We start from the raw sequence: 27571 nt of genomic DNA, 5'->3' as shown, positions 1-27571 counted from the left end.
GACTAAATCTAACCCCTCAAAGGCAACACAATGAAGGTGTTACCAAATGCCACAATTAGGCAACTAGGGGATGAGCACAATAAAGGCGGAATTTCCAACATAAAGCATCAACAAGTGTTGATACTCAATCTTTTGTATCAAATTAGGATCAATAATATTACACCATAATCATATCTAAGGATGTGCTAAGCAGAAGTATTTCTCAGTTGGTTTCAAAGGTATGCAGTATGCTGCAACCCATGGTAGTCGTAGGGGTCCAAACCTCTACTTATGAACCATTTTAGGAGGCATGGTGAATGCTCTGGCTAATTGATTAGCTTTGACAAATCAAAATCTTATTCTTCAGCCATTCCCTCGAACAAATTGACTATCATTTTCAATACACTGGGAATTTACTGCCGGTACTCTCCCTATCATTTATCCATAACTGGAAGGACTCGATTAGTCAAGTCTGTCTTCATGGTATGCTTATTTGTAGTTTTAAAATAAATGTGTAGCCAATTTCCCAATTTCTTTGATTGAATTGCTGGTTCATTACCTGCAAAACCTATTTTGGTCAGGAGATGTCAATTCCAGATTGATGTCACTGTTGCTTGGGACACAATTTATACTCCTTTCTCTGAAGGTGGTCTTGGACTTTGTTCCTCAAAACCGTTGATAATGTGGCTACGTTAAAGTTGAATTGGGAGTTAGTTTTTCAAACTATCAGTGAGCTGCTTTGGTTAGAGTTAGGACAGCCAATAATAATGTTTCTGCAGTATCACAATTTTATTAGAAGATTTAACTTCAACAACTTCATAAGGACTTTGAAGAATCATAATTTTGTTTTGAATGAGAAGCTTTAGAAACTAATCTAAACATGGCTTAAAACTATGAAAACACCAAATGTATGAGTTTGATATGCAGTTTTACCTTTACTGTTGAGCGATCAATGCAGCGATTTAGATTTTTCTTTCAACCTTCTTTTAAAACTTTTACACAGACAGTTGCGTCTCCTGAAGCACTTAGCCAAGCATTTGTAACCATATCTTTTCAAAGTGCTTGTGAAAACCCTGGTGAAACCAATCCAAAATTTCTGAACATAATTCTCTTGGATTCACCTTCCACACCATTCTTAACATGGCAAAGCTATTAATCAACTTGATCTTTATCTTGCTGATAAGTTTTTCAACCCCTTTTCGACCAAAAGCTTCTCTCCTTAAAATACGTTAAGGAGGGGATGACATGTATTTTCGAACAGATTTTGAACATGGACACACTCATTACTCCATGCAGATATGTTCTCTTAGCACTCATCACCCCTTCTTTGTTTGATCTTTTTGTCTCTAATAGTTCATTGTAAATCAAAAACTCATGGTGTAGAATAGAAACTGATGGCCAACGATGAAGGAAAATACTTTCTTCGACCATGCATGATTGGTATGAGAATTCATCTCTCCATCAGGGGCCCTAGAAGAAGTTGTAATACGTTTAGCAATCCTATCTGCCCAAACCAGCACGTATTGCTTGACAAATGAGTCTTTCCTTAACCAGAGAGAGACGATAGTATGCAGAAGAACCCTGCTGAGCATTTTCCACATCAACGATTCAAAGGGTAAAAGAGCCATGGACGAGCAGCTTCACAAGCAGTTATTTAACTCTGCGGAAGATAATGGAAAAAAATAAACAAAAAAACGCCGCTGCCGGGGATCGAACCCGGGTCACCCGCGTGACAGGCGGGAATACTTACCACTATACTACAACGACTTTGTTATCAGCTGATAGGCGTGATCAGTAATAATACTTATTTTGAAGGAAAAAACATTTTGTTTCTCATAAAATATAAAACTCTCTTTTTAGAAATGTTTTTTTGCTGCTTTTTTCAAAACAATTTACTTTTTTCATGATATATCATTACTTTATAATGAATTTTAATATCACAATAGTTTTTATGAAGAAAAAAAAAAAGGTTAAACCAAACAATTTTTAGCTTAAATGGTGGATTTTAAACTAAATAATAATCTACCATAGAATTTTTTTTAACTTTAACCGAAGACTCATTTTAATCCATCATAATTTTCTCGCGACTCAGTTTAGATCCACAATAATAAAACTCAACTTAACGTTGCGTTGTAGAACAGAATTTATAACCCAAATGTAGCCTTGATTTTCTATTATTGCTTACAAATTCCAACTGCAGGAGAACCCTGGATTTGCTGTGACTTTAGAAGATAGGAAAACATTTTTCATTATTATCTCATAGTTTATCACATACTAGTAAGTTCGCTTTGATTTATGATGAATTCCCTAATTATTAAGAATTTAGAGTTTTGTATTAGTATCAACAAGTATTATCTATGAAATATAGTCTTAGATTTTATATTGGGTCTAACTCATGCTTACAAAACTGGCTTGTGAGGTGAGCGATGCCATGATTTAGAAACACTACACATGTCATATCTCTAAGTGATACGAGACTAAATCCGCCCCCTCAAAGGTAACACAATGAAGGTTTTGGAGGCTGCAATAAAGGTAACCCAAATATCGCAATTAGGCGACTAGGGGCAGAATTTCCAATAATATTGATGCTCACTCTTTTGCATCAAGTTAGGATCAATAATATTACACCATAATCATATCTAAGGATGTGCTAAGCATAGGTATTTCTCAGTTGGTTTCAAAGGTATGCTGCATCGCATGGTAGTCGTAGGGGACTCCAAACCCCTACTCACGTCTAATATGTATACGATATCATGATTTTTTGCAAAGGTAAACGAGGTTTGATATAGCCCGTGAACCATTATAGGAGGGCATGGCGAATGCTCTGGCAAATTGATTAGCTTTGACAAATCAAAATCTTATTCTCGAATACACTGGGAATTCACTGCTGGTACTCTATCATTTATCCATAATGGGAAGGATTCAGTTAGTCAAGTCTGTCATTCATGGTATGCTTATTTGTAGTTTTGAAATAAATGTGAGGTCAATTTCTTTGATTGAATTGCTAGATCATTATCTGCGAAACTTTGTTTGGTCGGGAGATGTCCACTCCAGACTGATCTACTGTTGCTTGGGACACAATTTATACTCCTTTCTCTGAAGGTGGTCTTGGACTTTGTTCCTCAAAACCGTTAATAATGCGGCTATGTTAAAGTTGAATTGGGATTTAGTTTTTCAAACTATCAGTGAGCTGTTTTGGTTAGAGTTAGAACATCAAATAATAATGTCTGTGCAGTATCTCAATTTTATTAGAAGATTTAACTTCTACAACTTCATAACGACTTTGAAGAATCATAAACTTGTTTGGAATGAGAAGCTCTAGAAACTAATCTAAACATGGCTTAAAACTATGAAAACACCAAATGTAGGAGTTTGATATGCAATTTTACCTTTACTGTTGAGTGATCAATGCAGTGATTTGGACTTTTCTTTCAACTTTCTTTTAAAACTTTTACACAGACGGTGTTCTTGTTTCTCCGGAATCACTTCGCCAAGCATCTGTAACCATAGCTCTTTCTTCAAAGTGCTAGTGAAAACCCTGCTGAAACCAATCCAAAATTTCTGAACATAACATCGGAGAGCTACCGATCAACTAGCTCTTGAACTACTACCCAAGTGGTGGAGCGTACATCATAACTTGCTGATAAGATTTTCAATCCTTTTTTTATCGAAATCTTCTCTCCTCATAATACTTTCAGGAGGGGATGACATGTATTTTTGAACAGATTTCAGACATGGACATACTAGTTACTCCATGCAGATATGGTCTCTCTTAGACATGGATATTTTTCATTGTAAATCAAAAACTCAGGGTGTACAGTAGAAAGTGATGACCAACGATGAACGAAAATACTTTCTTCGACCATGCATGATGGATACGTACGACAATTCATCTCTCCATCAGTGGCTCTAGAAGTTGTAATACGTTTAGCAATCCTATCTTCCCAAACCAGCACATATTTCTTGACAAATGAGTCTTTCCTTGACCGGAGAGAGACGATAATGCGCAGAAGAATTCTGCTGAGCATTTTCCACGTCATCTAGAGTTTTGTGAAATCCATGAGTATTCTTGTTTAAAACCACCTTCACTCTGATAAAAGACCAGTTTCGTAGTCTTAGTTTGGACATATCATCCATGATTTTCAAACTTAACGTACTGTCCTCGCAAAATTCCAGACTTTTGTGCTTGTCCAAAACACGGCAAAACATATGCTATTGCTAAGGCATCACTAGTGAGAACTCAATTTTTCTCGTGCAACTTTAGAAGTTGCTCGTTGTTTTTTCTTTTTTACCAATGTCCTCATCATTGTCTCCCATGCTATATTTCTCACATCTCTGAATATCTATTGCTTACCATTTCCTTCGTTTTACGTTACAAAATGATTTGACAAACTCAATGCAGCAGCAGCTGAAATAGCATATGCCAAAGGCAGACGTGGATTACATTTATGATCATGCCTTGTATTTTTAATGACAGTGAGGATCATTCTATAATGACAAGGACTCAAAGTGTAATGAGTCATGGCCTTTACCAAAATTATAAGTTCATCTCTGCAATCAAGTGCTTCAAGAGCTTTCAAGCAATTCTCAGCTTCAAGCAGAGAAGTAACTTTAAGAGAAGTAGGAAATGGCAACCTGGATGAGCAGTGATACTGATAACAACATAAAGATCTTAGAAATAAAAATCCAATTTGACCAGGAAATGAGTAAATCTAGTTACCAGACAATAGAAAGGCTCAATAAATCATGTGGTAAAGAAAAAAGTTCAAAGTTCAGGAGCAAATTTAAGAATATAAGTAGCATATAATTCCTTGAACCAATTTTTTAATTACATATAGCAGAAGACCTGCTTCCTTTCTTTCCAGCTAACGATAGCACCCAATATAAGCAAGTAGATGGAATAAAAAGTCAGAAGTAAAATGAAAATATCAAACCTACCTTCTTAATATGCATGGATTTCAAGGGGACAGCACCAAGAGCCGACACTTTCTTAACTTCAGCAGGAGAGTACTCGGGAAACTCGTTATTAAATTCTGGAAGAATGGAGACGATGACAGTATCAGGCTTCAGTTCTGCCTGCATGTTGAGAAACAGATGCCTTACTGGCTTACTTATCCATTGCACTTCATATGTCTCCATGCCATTAGAGGAGTCATAATTCTCCGCCTTTTCCCTTGCAGTATCAACCACATACTTGGAATTGTTAAAGATGTTTCTACAACATTTGTAGCAACAACAACAAGCCTCTTTCCCTCCTTAACTCCTTCAAATAGACGAAGTTGAGCTGCAGCAGGCAGCACAGCGTAAAGCTCTAGAACGAAGAGTGCACCTGGAGAAGGACTGTGACTTTCTCTAGCTATCTTCTCACTGCAAACTTTTGATTTGTCTAAACCCTCTTCTGTATTCACAGAAAATGTCGTCATCTCATTTGAGGAATTTAATGGAGCTTGCCCAGACAATTTTTCAAAAGCATCCTTCAAAGAAACAATACTTCCTTCCTTTCCCAATGCATCCAAAATATCACTCTTGTTCTCAGAATCCTCGTGATCATCATCATCATTGAATTCCAGTTCACCCTTTGCGTAGCTTCCTATGCAAGCCTTCTACTACCTTTTGTTCAGTGACAGAAAAATATGCCCCCAGGTGGCCTCTTGTGAATTTCCAAGACCTTCCTATAGGCTGCACCGAAAAATCTGTTTTCTCGGTTTTCTTTGCAAAGTACACTGTACCTGGAAATTTGCTCGTAGGAATTTCTATCACAGGTTGAGGAGTTTGGAATACACTTCCAGAAGTAAAGTCATGTACTCATCAGCACAAGTTTTAATGAAAAAACCATTTTTATTCAGGACTTTTACTTTCTCCTGAAAGTATTATATTCTGCTGTTTGTTATAAATTTGTTGTAATAGCACGCGTACAACCATATTAAAATGTCCGCGACATGAGTGGTATATGAAAGAAAATTATAAAAGGAGATAATACAAAATTAAATTGCATTTGGAAAATACTGGTAAAATAAATCACTCCAATACTGGTAAATTACACGCACACACGAGTATCTATCATTCTGCACCAGGATGTAAAAAAGAAGACAAAATTCGCCATTGCCGAGGATTGAACCCGGGTCACCCGCGTGAAACTTACCACTATACTACACTTTAATGTGAACCAATGCGTGTTAAAGATATAAATACTTTGTCTTCACGAATCTTATGAATCTGAATTATTATTTTTTATTTCTGTTTTTTTTTTTGTTGAAAAAACCGTTATCCTTATTATGAATCTGTTTTGTCACATGGCAATAATATTTTATTTTTTTTCTTCTAATAGAATATAGACATTACACACGTGGTCTTACCTCTCTTATATTTTACACACTAAAAGAAAAATTCTACAATTATACATATTTTATTGTATACACTCAAATATGTAGGGGGTACACCTTTTTAATGTATCTTTTCTTTAATTTTTACCCTTCATTTAGTTCCACCAAAATAAAACTCAATTTAGTGCGTAACATTTTCATATTGGGGATGAATTAGTCTCTTTGATTTATTTTCGGTATGAAAATACCAAAGATTATTTAGATTTTATTTTCGTCAAAGACTAAATTAGGCTGTGAGTTTTAGCTTGTGTCCACAACCTTTGTCACACCTAGGGAATTATCAACATCCTTGGGCGTGCCAAATTAGTCTCTCCTTTACGCATATTCTTCCTTCAACTGGCCGAAATAAGAGGAACAACGACATCCCTTTTAGCAGCACACATCAACACACTAAGTGGTTCACAAGCCCTCACAAAATCAGTACAAGACTTGGAAAACATAACACACACTTTCAAAGACTGTGAAGAACAAAATGAAAACACTAATGTTGAAACACTTGCTGCAGTTTCAACCCTATTCAACCATTCATTTAGACATACACAATGTAGCACAGGAAAAACAAGCAACATCGATTCTCCTTTCTTTTTCACAAACAATCAAATGTAGAAGGTGTTATGAGAGTTCATTTGTTAGGAGAAGCTGCAAAAGTTGATAAAACACCACATAGAGCATGTGAAAAGCAAAGAGAGCTTGATGATGAATATGTGAGCACTTTTAGACTTAAAGCCGTGAACAATGGAGATTCTATAAGTTATTCAGAAAAAGAAGTTCATACTAGTGATGATATTCCCCGTGTGTTGAATGAGTTGGACAAAATTGGATATGTTTTTTACATTCTAGGACAAGGAACAGGTAGAAATTCCTTGATGAAACCAAACGATGATGCGAAAGTTTACAGAATCTTGGATCATTCAAGGATTAAAAACGTACAAAAATTCACACTGGGATACAAATTATTCAGTGAATTCTTGGATCATTAACTGTTTGTCAAATTAAAAGCCTACACTGCCAGACAGTATATGCATAAGAAAAAGTCATTCTCTCTTGGCTTTTTTTTTATGAGCTTTTTTAACTGTCGAGGACTATAAGGAATTGCTGGTTAATAGAAAGAGGTTTAACCATTTGGATAAATAGATTGCCTTGAATTAGTTAATAGTTTTGCTTTTTTTGTGCAAATTTGTATCTATATCATTAACAGTTTTCCTCTTTGATATGGTAAATTATCAACAGCCGGAAATGGTGAAGTTTAGCATGGAAAAGAAAAGTTGTTTCCCACCATGGGAAAGTTTTTTTGAACAGTTAGATTAAAGAGGAACACTGATTTAATCATAGACCACACATACCATATCTTTTACACTGTCTTCAACCTCATGAGATTGAATTTCACCCACATCCACTATCACGGAAGGATGAATCCCATTTTCTTCATTGCTCACAGTCATAGAAACAACACAAATTGACACCAAGTATTTTTCCTCTCCCAATTGTTCCTAAAATAAGACTTATTCAAAATAATTACTTACTTATTTATTAACATTCAGTTAAAAAAAAGATCTGCAATTTTTTCTTCAAATAAATAAGTAGATCAAGGAACCACCATCCCCACCCTTTGCTCTCTCTCCTCCCTTTCCATCTCTGTCTGTTTGTAACAAAAAAAACACTCAGATTTGAAAAAGTTTCCTTAAACAACCTTCGCTGGAGAGCCATGGCAGACAACCGTGGGAGAGATTCATCTATATTATTGGTACAAATGTCTATAAGTTTGCTGGTAATTTTGGTGGTGATGTTTTCTAAAGCACAGCTCAGTAGTGAATTTGTGTTCTTCTGTGTGTTGAAAACTAAGATTGAGAGGAAAGATGAATAGTGTGGAACCGTCCAAAAAAACTTTCCTACAGTGGGAAACAACTTTTCTTTCCCATGCTAAACCCCACCGCCGGAAATGCTTCAATCCTCTGTTTACAATGGAATCAAATCTAGGCAAGTTAATTCAAAATCAGCTTCTCAATACAAGGTCCTGAAAAAATAATACAGCAATCTAAATATCTTTGACACGTGTAGTAGTAACCTTTATCAGAATGCATCTGAATCTGAATCGTCAAATAGTTAGACCTGTAACCAGAGTACTATATTTATGTTAGATATAATCATATTCTTTTCAGTGCACTTTTCCCATTTTAACTGGGATTTACAGCATTTTGAATCAATGAATACATGTATCTTTTAAGTTTAACCTATAAAGTGCATGTTTCATCTCGGTTTGGATAGCCTCCAAATCTTGTATCTTTTGTCCAAACATAATTTTGGGGCTCCAAACATAAAATCCACGCACTAAAAATCAATTTGTTAATCCGTGCTCACACAAAGCCACAAATTGGGAAGGAATTTCTGACCACGGAGACAAAGAATACAAGAGCATATTTTGTAAAGAAGTAGAATAAAATGCACCAAAAAGTAAATTAGGAAGATTATGTCTTTATGATGCTCGGTGAGACCAAGGCAATGCCTTTCTCACTTGTAAAAGCCACAGGAACATCTGCATTTTCCAAAGCTGTATTTCCAGCAAAATCTTGTCCCATTTAATGCTAAACCAAGTTAAAACTGACTTGCTTTGTGACCTTCTTGCGTCAATGACAGCCTCGGAAGAAACCTTTCCAATGATACAAGATGTTTTCAGAGATGTCTCCAGTAATGATCCCTGTGTCTGATGATGTCCAAAAAAAAAAATCACTATAAACGGAAACAGCAACTTGGAAATGATAAATATTTTACTTACATGTAACAGACCGGCTATTTTAATTTTTAAAGTTAGACACAAGCTACTTCCGTTTGAAGAGTATTAATCATTTGACAACAAGTTTAGTAATGGCAGTGGATGAAAAACATGATATTGTACATACCAGGGTATTATTAACTGCTCTTAAACAGTCATTTGTCTTCATCATTAGAAGAATCACTCGAGGTAATCTCCTTAGAAGCTCGGAGATTTCATGGAAATATTCAGAAGCATACATCTGCAAAACAGTTAGGAGAGTCATTTCAAGCTTCTTTTTCATCAGGCTCAACATGCCATGCTCGTAAATTCAGCAATGTAGAACATCGTTATATCTTGTTAAAACGTATTGACATCTATATTTAGCAAAGAGCAAACCATGTTCTAATTGAACAATTACTTGCTATATCCAGCATCAACATGTGGTATTTAAATAATTCAACATGTTAAAAGGCAAAAAAGTAAACTGCAAGCATTATAATCTAAAGGCTTAATTAATGATTTGGTCCCTTAAGTTATTTGTTGGTTACATTTTGGTCCCATAAGTTATTAACGTTACCATTTTGGTCCCATAAGTTAATCTAAATGAACATGCACCTATGACTGAAGATCAATATCTAGTACAAAATCATGATCTTACCTGCAGTTCTGAACGGTCACTCTCACTTCCCTGTATAACTAAATGATCCATGGATGGGTCGACAACTTTATTCCAAGGTCTCATTGTTAGAGCTCCAGCAAAAATTGCATATAAATCCTCCCCAGCACCCAACTTTTTACTGTATTCCTTGATTGCATTAGCATCAGAAAATATCAATGCCTTCCATAGTGCAGCATAATTATTTCTTGTATTGAAGTCAAGCTCTTTATAGAGTCCATGGTCTAAAAGAATCAGCTGTGGTTTTCTCCAGCCTGTTCATGTGAAAAAGTTAAGAATTGAGAGTCATTTTGTTAAGGATTTAAAATAAGAAACAATTGATAAATTTTATGTTGAAAAAATTACTTTTTAATGTTTCAAAATTCAATGTGTTGAATACACAATTCCCAAGGTAAAATTGCCACTTTAAACTTCTTATCAAGTGCCCTTGTTAGCAATTCCCATAAATAAATATGGGAAATTAACAAATAAAAAATTGTAAAAATAGGATATCAATGCTTCAGTAATTATGAAAGCAAGACTGTAGGTGAGCAAAAAAGCCAAAAACTTCAATGGAACAGGATCACTGATATTTAGGAGACATGGCGCAGAACCCATACAAACTACAAGGTGCTGTTGAGCTTGAAGCAAGAGGGTGTAGGGGAGTATTGGAGGTTTATGTGGGGCCCTTTAAAATTCCAAGCAAGATATATATATATATATATATATATATATATATATATATATATATATATATATATAGAGGGCATATCAAGTGAGAGGAGTTTTTAAATGAGAGGGTGAGAGGAGTAATTAACAACCATCTGATTAAAACCAACGGTTAAGATGCTTCAGCTTTAAAACCCACTAAAACCATGTGATTAATTTTCATCTTCTTCTCTGTACCGTTTGGATTTCTTTTGCCTAGTTCCTATGAATTTCCTCAAACCCCATTGCTTCGATACCCACAAATTTCCTCTTCTTCAAATTTCCAGTTTTGAAAAAACTTTTTGCTTACACCTTTGGATTCTAATTTTTCAACCTAATTTTTAAGGAATTAAATTAATTTATGAAATTCGAAAGAAAAAAAAATTATGAAAGAAGAGAATTTAATTTAATTTCAAAGAAGAGAACTAGCAAGAACCCATGGTTGAATATCTAAGCTTTTTTGTTGATTTTTTAAGAAAAGTTTATGTCTTTAATTCGATATTTGTTTGGGAAGAAATTGACAACAATGATTCTTGTATCTGCGATTCTATTGCTTCACAAATGGTACAAAAATGAAATACACAACTATTTGGGAATAAGAAAAGCAACATCTCAATGTATCTGTTTATCTTCTTTACGTTTGACACTGGAAGAAGGAAAGTGCAGTTTTTGTGTTGGAACCAGAGAAAAAAGGGAAGCGATGCTTGAGAAGAAGGGGAAATTAATCACATGGTTTTAGTGGGTTTTAAAGCTGAAGCATCTTAACCGTTGGTTGTTAATTACTCCTCTCACCCTCTCATTTAAAAACTCCTCTCACTTGATATGCCCTCTATATATATATATATATATATATATATATATATATATATATATATTTGTGTCTTACAGATAAGGTTAAGCACAAATCAAGTCTCCATGAGGTACAGACTTTAGCTGAGCTGGGTTGATGGTGACAAAAAATACCATCCTCGATAAAAGGGGTGGAGGATTCATGCAACTAGTAGCCAGCCAAGGAGTCACTTACAGTGCTGGAGGCTACGGGTCAAAGGGGTATATCGAGGGAGGATTGTAACACTAAAACAGCAAAAGGAGGAGGAAGAACCCGCCATTACCACCCAGGTTGAACCATCGATCCCGCTTTAACTAGTTCAAAATAGCACACTTAATAGAGTTTGAAGACTCTTGGGAATCAATATCCAAGATGCCACACGGTTTACCACAATATCACCTAAAGGACAAGGTGAAACTGAAAGCATTGCAGAGGATTGGATGAGTATCAGTAGAAGACCACTCATAAAGAGGATCTATGTGAAGAGATAGGTTAAACAGTAGGGAATAGTTTAAGTTCCACTATAACTAACTAACTAGCTATAAAAGATGTCAGTCATTGCACGGTGGTTATATGGACAGGGGAGGGGAGTATAAGTTGGTTAGTGATTTCTGGAGTGACTTGTCAGTTAAAAGGGAGAGCTTAGGGACATTTGAATTTCCCTAGTCAAGTAGTGCCTCGGCTCAGGTATCAAGACCAACAGGATACTCCAATATTATTTCAGAGCATTTAACTTCATTTTTATATCTTTTATTGTTTTCTCTTTCAATTTCTTTCGGATACTAGTTGAATGTGTTCGTGTTCCATATCATGGCATTTATTAATGATAACCGTTACCAACTTGCCATCATTTTCCCTTAAGCCTCCAAATTAAATTCCCCCCTCCCATTTGCAATTCACGTCCAATTACATAGGGGGAGAGACCCTCCTACTTAAGAGCAGAATTAGCAAACAAAAAATGCAAGAGAAATTAAAAAACGCAAAGCAAAGGCTTTAAGGCTATATCTAGATTGTAAAGAGTTATAGAAAAAGTTCAAGTTTGCAAGCAAAGGAATCCTTACCCAGAATGCTAGCTTTGCTGGAAGGCAATGGGCGAACCAACATATTAGCAGCATGTGGATCGCAGTGTACAAACCCGTGCTTGAACATCATTTCAGCAAAAGTTTGACTAACCTGCAAAATAATGATCACATTTAGTAAATTATTTTGTCGGCCAGCTGAAAGGGCAACTTACTTAAATAATTGGAGTTGCTGCCATGTAACCAAGAGGTCATATTCCCAGTTTGAGTCATGGAATCAAACTCCCGAAAATATAAGGCAAGACTGTCTACTATTGACCCACATAGTGGGTCTGATTCTGACCTTCTATGGATTACACGCATAGCGATGGATGCGGAATTTTATAGTAATAAACTACCTATTTATTTTTTTGATAAACTATATAGGGTACCAATTGCATGAGGGAATCAAAACACTCATTAACTTGCGCAACTTCTTTGATATATGCGATCAAATTCATCAGAGGTATCGTAACACAAGCAACATGTTATAAAAAGGCTATACGCTTGTTTCAAAAAAAAAAAAAGGCTATACGCTACAACACCACCACTGATCATTGTACTGCATCTACAATGAAACAATAAGCATGAACTAACCAATATTGAAAGCTCGTGTGGACGGATCCCTAGTTTCTTAATGGTCTTCAAATCATTTACATAAGCACCATCTACGTATTCCATTGTAAGCAACTTTGAGGAACTCAGACCCCAGTATACTTTTGGTGCATATACATATTTTGCAATATGAGGAGACAAGTTGCGGAAGTTCTCCAAACACCTCTCACTGTTCTTTGCCTCGGTTAAGAAGTCCAATTCCTGGCAGTCATAATATGAACAAACCAAATCACTAATCATCTAGCAGAAGGCAAAAACATGAAGAGAAAATAAAACAGAACCCAAGAATGATGAATGAGAAACACAAAATTACCGAATCCAACATAAATCAAAGAAGGTGCTTCTATATATACTTAGTGAAACATTCTTATGTAACTCCAAATTGTAAATATCATATATGATTTGCAAACATTCAAATATACAACAGGAAAAATTACTCTATTATTCAAAAGGGCAAAGGGCAACCCGGTGCACTAGAGCTCCCGCATATGCAGGGTCCGGGAAGGAGTCCCACCATTTGGTGTATTGTACGCAGCCTTACCCTGTTTTACACAAGAGGCTGTTTCCAGGACTTGAACCCGTACTCTATTATTCAAATATACAAAAAAAATTACTCCATTGATCCTTTATCTTAATTCTAATTTTAAGTTACTAATTCATCATTTTCCGGTTCAATATCGTCATGCATGTCCTAAAACGTTAATTTCGAGACAAACTATTTTGGTCCATCGAAAATGGGAGATGCAAGTGTGCCACAGGTACAATCCACTGCATTAATTGCACCACAAATCAGAACCAAAAAGCTGGTGTAGAAAGCCAAACAATATGATTATTAGGCCAATATTGTTAACGTTTTCAAACATTAAAGACTAGATTTGGAAATTAAGATCAAGAACCAACAAAGTAATCCTGCCCGTAAAACAATAAGGTTAACAAGTTTACTGTGCAAAACTTTAGAATGACACTCACATAAAAACAGTTCAAGGTTTTAATCAAGAATATAACGGAGTCAAATAATTCTAATCAAGTCCCCACCTCCAATCCTCAAAAGACAAATTGGAAGTTAATGGAAACAAGCAGAAATTGAAAATGAAGATAAACTACCATCTTGACATGAAAACCTTACCACAACAGAAAAAATATTTTATATATGATATGAAATATATTTGAGGATTGCCGCATAAATGCGCAGTAAAATTTCTCAATACAACCAGATAGGTAATTCTTAAAACTTTCATGATTTAGCGGGGAGAAATGGCAGGCATAAAAAGTTACACTTTTTCAAATTTAGGTTTGTTTCTAAACTATTGACTCAGAATAAAATGTATCTTAACTTAACATGTAATCGAGGACTCGAGTTTCCCGTCAAAATTTGGTCATACAATTTTCACTAAATGCCAACTTCTTTGCTCCAAAAATTAAATAATCAGAAAATCATACTAAAGTATACATTGAAATGAAGTCAATTTTGAAAGCTAACAAAATGAAAATAACATTAACCCAGCCATATAAAGTATAAACCATCAGTCTAGTACAGTAGGCAAGAACCTAAAAATAAACATTGACATATTTTTAGGCATAAATATAGTAAATAGCAACTAACCTGGGGTAAACTCTCTTTAATCTCATCAATCAACCACCTGCAGACAGAAGTAAACAGGATATGAATAGATCATCCATGCAAAGAAACTGGGGGGGATACAGAAAATAAATAGCTCTTACTACATCATACAGAAAATGAAATGATAAAAAAAAAAGATCATTCCGTTATGAAAAAACATTTATTAGTTGTGGTTACTGGTTAGTATGTTGCTGATATAGATGGCTTCTAAATTTTCTGATGAATTTCTAACAGCCAATAGCATCATAGCAGTACCTATAATCGAAACTGGGAAAAAAATTATGCAGAGTGTTCACAATCAACTCCACAGTGGCTTGATCAGCAGCCGCAGTTTCAGTCATGTGAGAATGTTGGACCTGTATATTGACAGATACCATATGAATGAACAATAAATGTTGCTTACAAAGTACATGCTCGTATTCAAACCAAGCAGAAGAAAAATATCCAATTGTTTTTATTAATAAGTAGCCAATAAAATTTAGCAACAACTGGAACCTTAACAGCAACTTTTTGGCCATCATGTGTGTGAGCTACATGAACTTGTGCAAGGGAAGCACTTGCTATTGGAACTGGATCAAACTCGGCAAATACCTACATATTAGAAGCAAAAATTCACCCACCACGACAATAACATTTTTCAAGAAAAACCGCAATCATGAATAACAAAACTAATTAGGCGAAGATGAGACATTATTAAGAGGAATGAAACAGATAGTAAATACTTTATCTGGTGTTGCTCCAAACTCTTTCTTGAATACATCACATATTTGTTCATACGAAGAAACCGGACATCTATTTAGCATGGACTCCCTCATGGTCTGAACATACTCTTGAGGAACTAAGTATTCCTGTCATTGACAATAAACAAACAAACAACTAAGCATTGCCTATCGTGTTGAGTACATAATAATTTGACTGCACAGTTTGAACCGAAATATACCAATTGCCCAAGATGCTGTCCAAGCTTTATATAAATCCCTCCATTCTTAAAACACAGGTCTCGAAGTCTTTCCGCGGAACGGAGGTGAACTTCATGCTTAACTTTCTCCCTCTCAATACTCCCTTCCGGAATTCCATGTAGTGAATATTCATAATCTAACCACAACACAAGAAACAAAACTAGCAAAATCAATCCAACATTCATTTTCAAATAACCTATGAAGCTCTAACACAGACATGCACACAATGACACGGACAAGTTGACACCAGTAAAAAAATTTAAAAATAAATTAATTGAACTTAATCACATGTTTCAGCATCATGTCTACGTGTCAGACACCTTTTTCTTTTTAAGCTGACACACCTTACACACCTTCAATCAGAAGTGTCAGTGCTACATAGCAGTAGCACATAACTGAATACACAAAAATCATAGTAATCCACAATCAAAACAATGATCAAGCACATATTCAACACTCTAACTAAAATTATACACAATCCGCATCAAGTTTCATCAACTTAAACCCTTAATCAGGTCTAGATACTCATTCTAATGCTTCAATGGAGCGTTTAACAATTCGAATTAATGGAAATTGTTGAATTTCATATGAACTTAGGAAACAACGAAGATTCTGTGAGATCTACAGTACCGAAAACGATGTTGGCGGCAGTGACGGCGTCGTCGAAGAGGCGACGGGGGATGGTTGTGGAGAGCTTGAGCGCGGTTGCAGGATCGTCAGAGGTGGCAATGAGCGCCGCTGCACTGCCGCCGCCGATGGCGGTTGCTAGTAGAGATAGCTTGGTCCCTGCGCGCCATAACGATGCCATATGCTATTGAAAATCGGTGAAAAGTAGTTAAGCCAAAGTTTACGGTTAAGGAGTGCTATTTTATGAGTGTGTGCGATTTTTATCTAGGTTGTCAACAAAAAATATAGTATTTCTCTTAAAAATTCTTTAGGATGTCAACAAAAAATATATTTCATTTCTTCCAAAAAAACAAATAATGTATTTCTCTTAAAGAATAAATTGATGTATTTCTATAATGGTTGTGAGTCGGGATCCGTTGACACTATGTACAACTCTTATAACTTACACCAACTCTTAACCATTAGATCTAATCAATCGAATGCCTCACAATTAGGACTGACAACGACCGAACCAACTCCAAAATAATTCAAAATTTGATTCGGTAATCAATTCATTGGACTTGGTTCATAAACCAAATAAGTCAAACTTGAGTTGAAAATTAAGTTTGTTAAATAAACGGGTTGAACTTGAGCTATGTGGAGTTCGGATCATTTGATTCAAGAGTAAGCTCGATATAAAAAAGTTATACTAAACCATTACGATAAAATTTCAAACTTAAAAAAATATAATTAACAAAAGGACTGAATTTGAAGTTTTTTTTACCATTGCTAAATCAATTAGGCTTATTTAAAGAGTTACTGTTGCTATATTTTTCAATATAAAAAGCTTGTTTAGATAAGCGAAGCTCATAAACGTTTTTAAATACATTCGATAAATTAAACACAGTCTTTACCTGCATATGATAGTGAGAAAGAAATAAAAAAAGAATACAACAAGTGCTAATTTTGAGTATGTAATGTTCATGATAGGAAGCTCTCGCAACGATATTATCTTTCTCGCAACGATATTATCTTTGCTGGAGGGCTCCTACTTCGAGTTGATTGTGGATCGGGTGAAGCTTGCCTCTTGGAAATGGTTCCAATCTAAGAGCTCTACGTGTTTCTGCTCCTTATATGAGTGGGAGGTGCAACCTGTCCTGTGCTGATATTGGTAGGGTTTGAGGTGTTGTGGGTGTAGGGCGGTGGTTGTGTGGGGAGTTTTTGGCTGGTGGCCCCTGCTCGGCGTATGCCTGGCAGCTTGTCTTCCTTGCTGGATGGGTTGGGGTTTGTTTTTGTGGGGGCTGATTTGTGTGGTATCTTTTTTGTGTTAGCCTTGGTTCTTTTTTCCCATTTTTCTCGTGTTTTCTTTGTGTGCCTCTTCTTGTATCCTTTGTACTTATGGTGCTGGGTTCTTATTTGGCATTCATAAAATCTTTTGTACTTGTGGTTTGGTTACCGTGTTTTTATATATATAATATATTTTGCCATGATAGAAAGGATAGAACAAGAGTAATCCCTCATTGGAATGGTTAATATCATTCAACATACAAGCTTGCAAACAAACAAGTAAAATGAGTCCCCAATCGAAAATTTAGTGTAAAATGGGAAGCGAGATGATCTATAAAACAGTGGAGCGAAGCATGCAAACATGCAATGGGAATGGGTTTATTAAGTTGTAACCAATAGTGTGGCATTGCATCTAATTTCATATCGATTATCCATTTATTTATGTGATTTTGAGAAAAATTATAAAGAGGTTTTGGAGCTTTAATAGTTATTTTTTTTATCTATTGGTTCATTTGACTTGAGCTATCAATTTAAACGAACTCGAGTCAAGTTTCGATCCAATCTATTTTTTATCGAATCAAGCCGAGTTCAGCTAAGTTTGACTCAGCTCGACTCATTTTCGACCCCACTCACAATTTAATTTAAAAACAAATCAATAACACGGCACACACGATTCTCTCTTCCTTATCTACTTTGATTTTGCCGTCAATGAAACCTAATTCCTTAAAGTGCAAATCGAAGCAACCATCGTTTAGACATACCAAAACAAACTTTGGATTTTAATTTAAAGCCACACATATTATGATGTCACAAGAAAAATTTATCCCAAATTATGATGCCACTTGAGTTTTTTTATAGGTTACAAATATCTTTTATTTTATTTTGTTATATTTGACCACCTCTTAAAAATTTGGCTAGTTTCGCTGTTATTTTTGGGCCATAGGCAATAAATGGGGGTATGAAGTGAAATTCCCTTCTTGTTGAGCTATAAGGGAAAGAGCCCAAAGAGGCTAAAGGCCCAACATTTAATTAACTACTAGGAATTTTGTATTCCCCGATATCTCTCGTGACCTCTGAAAACTCAAATTTTATTTTCTTTTAATTTTGGATTTTAGAATCTGAATTGGATTTTTCTTATGATTTCCTTCGATAACAAAGTGAAAAAATCAAACACACTTTTTTTTAAGAATCTAAATTAGCTCATCCAAATTGGCATCGCGGAGAATCGAACCTTAGACCTTAAGGAGGAGCATAGTACAAGATATCAAGCCAACATCATCATGCAACCATGGTGGATTTAAAAACTAAATACACTTAAAATATGGCTAATTGGTTTTTTCAAAAAATTTATCCATTCAGATTCTATAACTAGGACATAACAATTAATTAAGATTTTAGAATTTGAACATCATTTGACATACTTTGAACTCCTCTTATTCGGATTCTAGAATATGAATGAGTTTAAATCTGGAAGAGGAGCAGGAAGGAGGAGAAGAAGAAGAAAAGAGGTATGGGGCATTTTCCCCTTTCATAGAATCCAAATAAAAAAACTCAATTCAAATTCTGGAATAAAAAATATTGTGGCCTTGTGGGGCATTTTCAAATTTTTGAACGGAGGTATGGGGACGATAAAAAATTTCCTTAACTTGTCCAAGCACCATATAGTCAATGTAACACTTGAATTCAATCCTTTTGCTTTTTTTACAATCTATAACTTGAATTTTATATATCATATGTGATGTCAATATTAATTGAGTTATCATCGCGATGACCAATCATTTGCTTTAAATTTATCTATTTTTACATTTAGTCTCTATAAAATTTCGTTTTAATTTTATTTTTTGTAAGTATATAACATTTTGGTATGAACCTTGTTTTCTTTTAATCTTGCAAAATTTGTTCATAGTCATTTTTTTTTTTGGTCAAGTATTGGCTAGAGCTCACACAATTTAATTGTGGAGAAGTGGGGTGTCCGGGATTCGAACTCCGACCCCTGCATATAATATGCAATATCCCTACCAACTGAGCTAAGCTCATGGGGATGTTTTTTAATTCATATGCAATTGATATTTTTTTTAAGAAGTTAAATTAACTCACCCAAATTGATATTAGAAAAAATTAAACTTGAAATTTTGAATACGAATACACTTCAATATCTCAAACCAGCGCTAGCATACCAACCCAAGTGGGTTGATATTAGAGAGACCGAAATCATAAATTTTATAGATCAATTCAAAACCATTTTAATGAATGCAAAATATTCATGACTACATAAATGAATGAGTAAATAGTCAATTTCCCCCTTGAAATTGTAAGTTTCATCAATTACTCCCCTGAAATTAACAAAACTACAATTACCCCCCTGAAATTTCACAACGTTAGTCAATTTACCCCCTCCGTCAAATTTTTCTGTTAGTGAACATGACGTTTTGCAAATACCCCCCTAAAGTTTTGCACTTATGTGCAAAATGCCCCCCAAACTTAAAAATTTATATTATTTTTTTCTTAAAAACAAACAATTGATAGTTAAATATTAAAACTAACTATTAATTTTGGAATTTGGGAAAACTACATGCATATATACATCAAAATATGCTCCAAAATGGGGAAAAATATGTATTTTTTAAAGTGACAATAATGGGATGATTTGTGGATTAATATTGGGGGTTGTGTAGTTTAAATGGTTTGAGCAAATTGTTGAAGGAGTTGGATGAGTTAAAAGACTAAAATGGTGAAGGAGAAAATATAAATTTAAATCTGATTATTAATTTGTTTATAAACCTCTAAAAATAATAATTTGTCTATTAGAAATAATCATTATTGTCATTTTAAAAATACACATTTTTCCCTATTTTGATGTATATATGTATGTAGTTTTTCCAAACTCCAAAATTAATAGTTAGCTTTAATATTTAACTATTAATTGTTTGTTTTTAAGAAAAAAAAAATAATATAAATTTTTAAGTTTGGGGGGCATTTTGCACATAAGTGCAAAACTTCAGGGGGGATATTTGCAAAACGTCATGTTCACTAACAGAAAAATTTGACGGAGGGGGTAAATTGACTAACGTTGTGAAATTTCAGGGGGGTAATTGAAGTTTTATTAATTTTAAGAGGATAATTGATGAAACTTACAATTTCAGGGGGGAAATTCTATTTACTCGTATATATAATTTACACAAGAAATTTAAGAAATTATGTGATATATCTAAAGTTAATATCCATCCAAAATTATAAGAAACAACAAGAATGGAAAGGAAGGAGGAGAAATTCAAGATAATATCACGAGCAGTGAATCGTTGGTAGTGATTGAGAGTGTGCAAACAACACTGCATACAATAAGTAAAAAAATTGAGTGAAATTGCAACAAACACTCATAAATTGATGTTCTAGTTAAGGTTCTTGTGTAAATTGCATAAAAAAATTTGACTTTATTTTTCAATGCTATGTATTCTAGTTAAGGATTGTGCCATTACAATTTGAAAGTTATGTGTGTAAGGCTAGATATATTTGAGTAAAAAAAAAGTCTATTATGCAAGATTACATAAATTTCACAGAAAATAACTATAGTGACAAAAAAATATAATAACATACTAGTATGAATTTTTGAGTAAATAGGCAATTACCCCCTTGAAATTGTAAGTTTCGTCAATTACCCCTCTAAAATTGCACAACGTTAATCAATTTACCCCCTCCGTCAAATTTTTCTGTTAGTCAACATGACGTTTTGCAAATATCCCCCCAGTTTTGCAGTTATGTGCAAAATGCCCCCTAAACTTGAAAATTCTTTTTTTTTTTATCCTAAAATTTATTTTTTTATTTTTTATCCAAAACATGCAAATTTGGACTTAGTAATTGGCCAATGAAAATTGATATATTATCCAACAACCTAAGTGACTATAGAATGGTGAAAGCTGAACAAAAAAGGATCAAAAGGGTCTTGTGCAAAGCGTTAAAAATGTAATCAAATGTGTTAATTTAATAGTTAAAAGTGAACTTAACAAAAGAATGGTTGTATACCGACAAAACTTAGCTAATATGCTTCACAATCAGTGACAATGCAGTCACTTTTAAGGATAAGAAAAAAAAAATATAAATTTTCAAGCTCAGGGGGCATTTTGCACATAAGTGCAAAATTTCAGGGGAGGTATTTGCAAAACGTCATGTTGACTAACAGAAAAATTTGACGGATGGGGTAAATTGATTAACGTTGTGCAATTTCAGGGGGGTAATTGAAGTTTTGTTAATTTCAAGAAGATAATTGACGAAACTTACAATTTTATGAGGATAATTGTCTATTTACTCATAAATGAATCATTAACAATATGATGAAACTACAAGACTGTCTCTGATTTTGTTGTGATGGGGTGTATTAGTTTTGGACTTAAGTTTGTATCATTGTAACTTTGTTTTGTTTTCCTGCTTACTTCATGTTTGGCTTAAGAGTTTTTTTTTAATATATTTTGCCTTATGAAAAATATGATGAAACTAGCGCAATTGCTACTTGGCACGACGGATTTGGACCCTCTTGATTCAAACATCCTTCAATCCTTTTCAATCCTTTTTATATCTCTTGATAAAGAGAGAAGATAATTAAAAAATAATGAAAACTGAAAGAACTAAGATTAAAAGAGACATATAGGGAAAATTGAGGGATTGAAAATGAAGGATGTTCGAATTGGGATGATCCAAATGTTAAATAGTTTGAATGTTTGGGCTGGCGATAATGGAACATGCGTACAAGTGTTATCTATTTAAAATTTGCAATATTTTTTTCCGAGAAAAAGTTACAATATTACTTAAATTACACACATACACGTACATATATTCTTGCATGATAAGATATAAATAGAAGTATTGTTTAGATATATTCTTGCGTGATATGTAAACAATACTTCTATGTCTATTATGTCACTTTCATATTAATTTAAAGACTAAAAATATTGAACCAGTCCAAACAAAAAACCGTAAAAAATTGTGTTTGGTTTGGATGTGTTCATATCACTTTTTCATTCAACCGTGCAATTTGGTTTGTGGTTTTTGTTGATTTAGTATCTAGTTCGGATTTTATAACATAGCCGAAGAAAAAGAAAAGGTTTATGTTAATGTCTTTGGAATTGTTGACTAGTGAATTATCGATATCAAGTCGTTATTACATTACTTTAACTTGTAGTATTTAGGCTAAGTGTGTCCTTAGTAATGTCTTATTGAATATAAGAGTTTGGCTAATATGCATTAGCAATTTCACATGGAATATGAAATGTTGCTAGTGTCATATCCTTTTGTATCAACTGCGACCACATCTTGACTATTTTATAACAAATTATGCATTTCTTTTCTCGCATTTCTTTTATGCTACTCATTCCGTTTTAAAATGAGTGTCGTTTTAGTAAAAAAAAATTGTTTTAAAATTAATGTCACTTTCAGTTTCCAGTGCAATAATAATCTTTTCTTTTCAATTGTACCTTCCAATTAATACTCTGCACACTACTTCCAAAGTATTACTTTTAAAACGAGTAAATAGTCAATTTCCCCCCTGAAATTGTAAGTTTCATCAATTACCCGTCTGAAATTAACAAAACCTCAATTACCCCCCTGAAATTTCACAACGTTACTCAATTTACCCCCTCCGTCAAATTTTTCTGTTAGTGAACATGACGTTTTGCAAATACCCCCCCTGAAGTTTTACACTTATGTACAAAATGCCCCCCAAACTTAAAAATTTATATTATTTTTTTCTTAAAAACAAACAATTAATAGTTAAATATTAAAGCTAACTATTAATTTTGAAGTTTGGAAAAACTACATACATATATACATCAAAATAGGGAAAAATGTGTATTTTTAAAATGACAATAATGATTATTTCTAATAGACAAATTATTATTTTTAGAGGTTTATAAACAAATTAATAATCAGATTTAAATTTATATTTTCTCCTTCACCATCTTAGTCTTTTAACTCCTCCAACTCCTTCAACAATTTGCTCAAACCATTTAAACTACACAACCCCCAATATTAATCCACAAATCATCCCATTATTGTCACTTTAAAAAATACATATTTTTCCCCATTTTGGAGCCTATTTTGATGTATATATGCATGTAGTTTTCCCAAATTCTAAAATTAATAGTTAGTTTTAATATTTAACTATTAATTGTTTGTTTTTTTTAAAAAAATAATATAAATTTTTAAGTTTGGGGGGCATTTTGCATATAAGTGCAAAACTTCAGGGGGGTATTTGCAAAACGTCATGTTCACTAATAGAAAAATTTGACGGAGGGGGTAAATTGACTAACGTTGTGAAATTTCGGGGGGTAATTGAAGTTTTGTTAACTTCAGGGGGGATAATTGATGAAACTTACAATTTCAGAGGGGAAATTGACTATTTACTCCTTTTAAAACTAATCAATAGCTAATAAGGATTATTTGGTAAAATAATCATTCTTTTTCTTTCAATCATTGCATTTTTAATCTCAAAAAACAACGAAAACTGAAATAAATAAGATTAAAATAGACATATAGGAAAAATTGAGAGAGATTGAAAGATGTTTGAACTGGAATAATCCAAATGTAAATATAACATGCTGAACATGCGTACAAGTGTAAAACATCTTTTATATAAAATGTTGCAATATTTTATTTTAGGAGAAAAAGTTGTAATATTACTTAAACTACACACATACACGTACACATATTCATGCATTATTGAAGTATTATTATTTTTAAATAGTAGTAGACATGTAAAAGCCATCACAAATATTATTAATCGTTTTATATTTTTAAATTATTCAAACTTTTAATAAAAATATAGTTCACCTTAAATATAAAACATGGCCCAAGTCTCATGTTATTTATGTCTATGTCATAAATCTTACACATACATTTCTAGAAAATTGCATTATTCATATTTTTAGCATATGAAGCAATTACGTCTGTCCCAATAATTCTCTAACTTCTCCGCGTAGTATCCGTGTTAAGGGTCATATCTATCCCTTAATAATACGACAACCACGCAACCCACAAAGGTTCAATTCTTAGGAGGTTAATGTACATTTTGTATTTTTTTGTGATCTTTCTTTATGTGTCTAGACATTAATTATTGTTATCAAAGTTACGTCACTAGCTGTTGCATTCAAATCCAATGGATATTTTCCCGGAAAGATTAGTTTCATTATACTTCAATGTTCATTATTATTAGCTTAAATTATAAGGATCAATCATATCCTTGTACTTGGCACGAAATTACTAAGTTTTATCGTTGCTTTTCTTTGTACTACAGCAGTAGTATTCCCGCTAGATACCATATGGAGCTTCAAAGTTTATGCAAAAATGGATTTATTTTATAAACAAAAATAATGGTTAGTAAGCTATCTTAGTCGTCACAAAATAAATCTTGGATCTCCTTTTAAGAAGGCTCTTAGTTTATTAGCTTAACCACTTGAGCTTCATCATGAAAAGACGGTTAAAATTAAGGGTTTTGTTAACGAATGTCGTGGAAACTCTTTAAATTATTCTAAATTAAGAAATGATTCTTTAAAAAGGTAAATAATTTAATTTTCAAAGCATTAAATACACATATTTTTGATTAAAAAAAAAAGAAGTTACTATTTAAAACTCTTAACAAGTGTCACGGAGCATCGTTATCATTTCCCTAAAATTAATTAGAATGAAAAAGGTGAAATATTTTCTTTAGATCTTAATGTTATACCTAATTTTTTATATAGATTTAATTGAGTAAACCGGATTTCATATAAAATTGGGTTGAAAATTAAATACAACACTAAAAATCAATTTAAAACGTAAAAGATATAAATTATAATTTTGTGTTAGGCTTAACTCGGGAGACGGGAGGCAAAATCAATCATACCTAAGAACATCTAAACATGTCAGAATTAATTCTATATCTCTAAAATCAATCGTGTCTTCTCCAAAAATAAATCAAACTAACATAGAAAAGATACGAAAAAAAATCATAAAAAAGAATGTCTTAGGAAGTGGAGGATATCCCGATTATTTCCTTTACACTAAGGTTTCAACCTTGTCACCGTAAAAAAGAATGCCTCAACCTTGTCTCCATATATGATGTCACACAATCCTTTTTCTTCCTAGCTAGCTAAAAGCTTTGTGTTTTTCACAAAATTAAAGATTGTAAGACAAATAGAGAGTCTTAAGCCCATGTCAGCAAAGTGTTTATACATAGATTTTATATGCGTTAATTTGGTGTAAAGTTGATAACTCCATGTCGATCGAAGAAATATCAAGGAAACACAAAGTTTATAACACACAACGACTCTTGGATAAGGATTAGAGAAATGATGATTTGTTTGGTATGGATTAAAAAACTTTAATAAAGCTAAAGTACTTTTGATACAAAAGGAAGTTAGGTTTTGTGCCAGCAGAAATGATGTTTCAGCATTTTGTTTTCTCTATCGTATATTGTCCTTTCCAGCGTTGTCGCATTATTATGAGAAGAAGAAAAAAGATGTATTAGAAAATAAAGTTTTATAAAACATTGGTTATTTTTTGTGTGTGATAGAAGTAAGGGTCTTGTTAACAAGTGTCTTAAGGGTATTGTTTAAAGAACCCACAAAAAAAAATTATGTTTTGAAAATATAAGTCAATGTAAAAATTGCTACTTTTATATGCTTAAAGCCTTAAACAATACAATACCTTAAGGACACTTGTTAACATTTTCCTAAAAGTAATTAGTGATTGGCACAATATATTAAAAGGTCTAAAGGATTTTTTTTACCCAAAATTTTGAGACATTAAGTTCTTGTTTGAGCCGAACCTAGAAGTAGCATTGAATTTCGATCAACAAACGTTTATTTTGATATCGACAGAATATCATATTGCTTTTCATATAAAGTCCCACGATATTTGCAAAACCAACTATATAGGTCTAATCCTCTAGTACTTTATTAATACTATACTATACCAAATTAAGTCTGCTACGTGAAAGTCAAACATTAATAAGAGTAATAAACTTCGCTATATCGGGTCAAACAACAATAAATGAAGGTTGCCAAGGTGATGGTATAAAAAAATGAGTTGCGTTTATTTAAACATCAAAATATAAACACTATAGAAGATTATATCCAAGTTTTCATCTTTCCCTCAAAAAAAAATTTATGGTTTTATCTTTTATAATTTACACATCTTTTAAAAGCTGACACAAATTAAAGTACGTTGTATTTAACATCAAAATTTTGATGTAAAAAAGAAATCATAAAAAAGGATCTTCCTAACATTTTTTTAGGCACATGTTAAAAATATAAAAACAGAAATTGTATGTTGAATTTTTTGTAACCTATTAAAAATTAAATACATGAAATTCAATATTTAGTTCTTAACATGCTAACAAAGAAAAAAAGACATACATGTATAATGTATTGCCTTGAAAAAAGAAGTTAATTAAAAAAATGTGCTCTCTCCTGAAGCACGCTTCAATCTATGCATCACAGTATGTATGCAAGATTCATGAATTGTCCGTGTAGTGTGGCGGCCAGAGTCAGCAATATTTGGCATGCTTGACCGCAAGCTCTCACCAGTGATATCACATTCTTACATTAGTTTATTGTGTAAATTGGATATTCATGCGCGTAAATGCAGAGACTAATTCATCGAATCGATAAAATCTTGCAACATTAGACAGATTGATCATATCAACAAAAACAACCTGAATATCAACTACAAATAAGACAATAATAACAAACAATGATATATGTTTCCGTAAACAAGATAAACTTATGATTTAATATTCATTTTCCCTAATTTGACTTAGAATTTGGCATATGTAAAGCAGGGCTGCTCACTGCACAGTAAGTCCACGAGCAAATTGCTTTGCTTGTGTCTTATTTTGGGGCTGAAGTGTATCCTTTCTCAATCAGTTTCACATGCTCTGCACCTATTTCTTAATCCAAAATATTTTATACGAAATGTCATAAGCAGTGACGAATTAGTTCCAAATATTGTTGAAGTAAAAATTATTTTTGGTTTGGATTTTGAAGTTTCACAAGCGTTACACTTTCATCCCTAAAATCTGTTCATTATATCGTGGTTGCTCAACGCTATTAAATGTCATGCCATAAGCAAAATAATACTCCCTCCGGTCCA

The 27571-nt window shown here is 33.4% G+C and overlaps 1 protein-coding gene and 1 non-coding gene across 2 annotated transcripts; both read right to left on the bottom strand.

The window, feature by feature from the left end:
* Nucleotides 1-1674: 1674 nt before the first annotated feature.
* TRNAD-GUC (transfer RNA aspartic acid (anticodon GUC)) lies at nt 1675-1746 on the bottom strand. The gene has a single exon. It is a non-coding gene; the product is annotated as a tRNA-Asp (tRNA).
* Nucleotides 1747-8450: 6704 nt separating this feature from the next.
* Nucleotides 8451-16426, bottom strand: LOC11408312 (putative ABC1 protein At2g40090). The gene is made up of 11 exons (XM_024777786.2): nt 16190-16426; nt 15541-15695; nt 15323-15448; nt 15096-15191; nt 14856-14956; nt 14583-14619; nt 12962-13180; nt 12368-12479; nt 9773-10044; nt 9260-9373; nt 8451-9063 (listed from the first exon to the last, which is right to left on the bottom strand). Exons 1-11 carry the CDS (start codon nt 16365-16367, stop codon nt 8836-8838), a joined length of 1638 nt encoding a protein of 545 aa, XP_024633554.1. The 5' UTR covers nt 16368-16426; the 3' UTR covers nt 8451-8835.
* Nucleotides 16427-27571: the final 11145 nt, after the last annotated feature.

Source organism: Medicago truncatula, chromosome 3, assembly GCF_003473485.1.
Source record: "Medicago truncatula cultivar Jemalong A17 chromosome 3, MtrunA17r5.0-ANR, whole genome shotgun sequence".
NCBI classification, from domain to species: Eukaryota; Viridiplantae; Streptophyta; class Magnoliopsida; order Fabales; family Fabaceae; genus Medicago; species Medicago truncatula.
This window is presented reverse-complemented; position numbering and strand designations above follow the sequence as displayed.

Bases quoted from the DNA above. Each gene is read 5' to 3' on its own strand.
- LOC11408312 (XM_024777786.2), bottom strand. From the start codon at position 16,367: ATGGCATCGTTATGGCGCGCAGGGACCAAGCTATCTCTACTAGCAACC. The intron at 12,480-12,961 runs GTTAGTTCATGC...ATTATTTTGCAG, and splicing joins CACACGAGCTTTCAATATTG to GTTAGTCAAACTTTTGCTGA. The intron at 9,374-9,772 runs GTAAGATCATGA...ACTGTTTTGCAG, and splicing joins GTGACCGTTCAGAACTGCAG to ATGTATGCTTCTGAATATTT.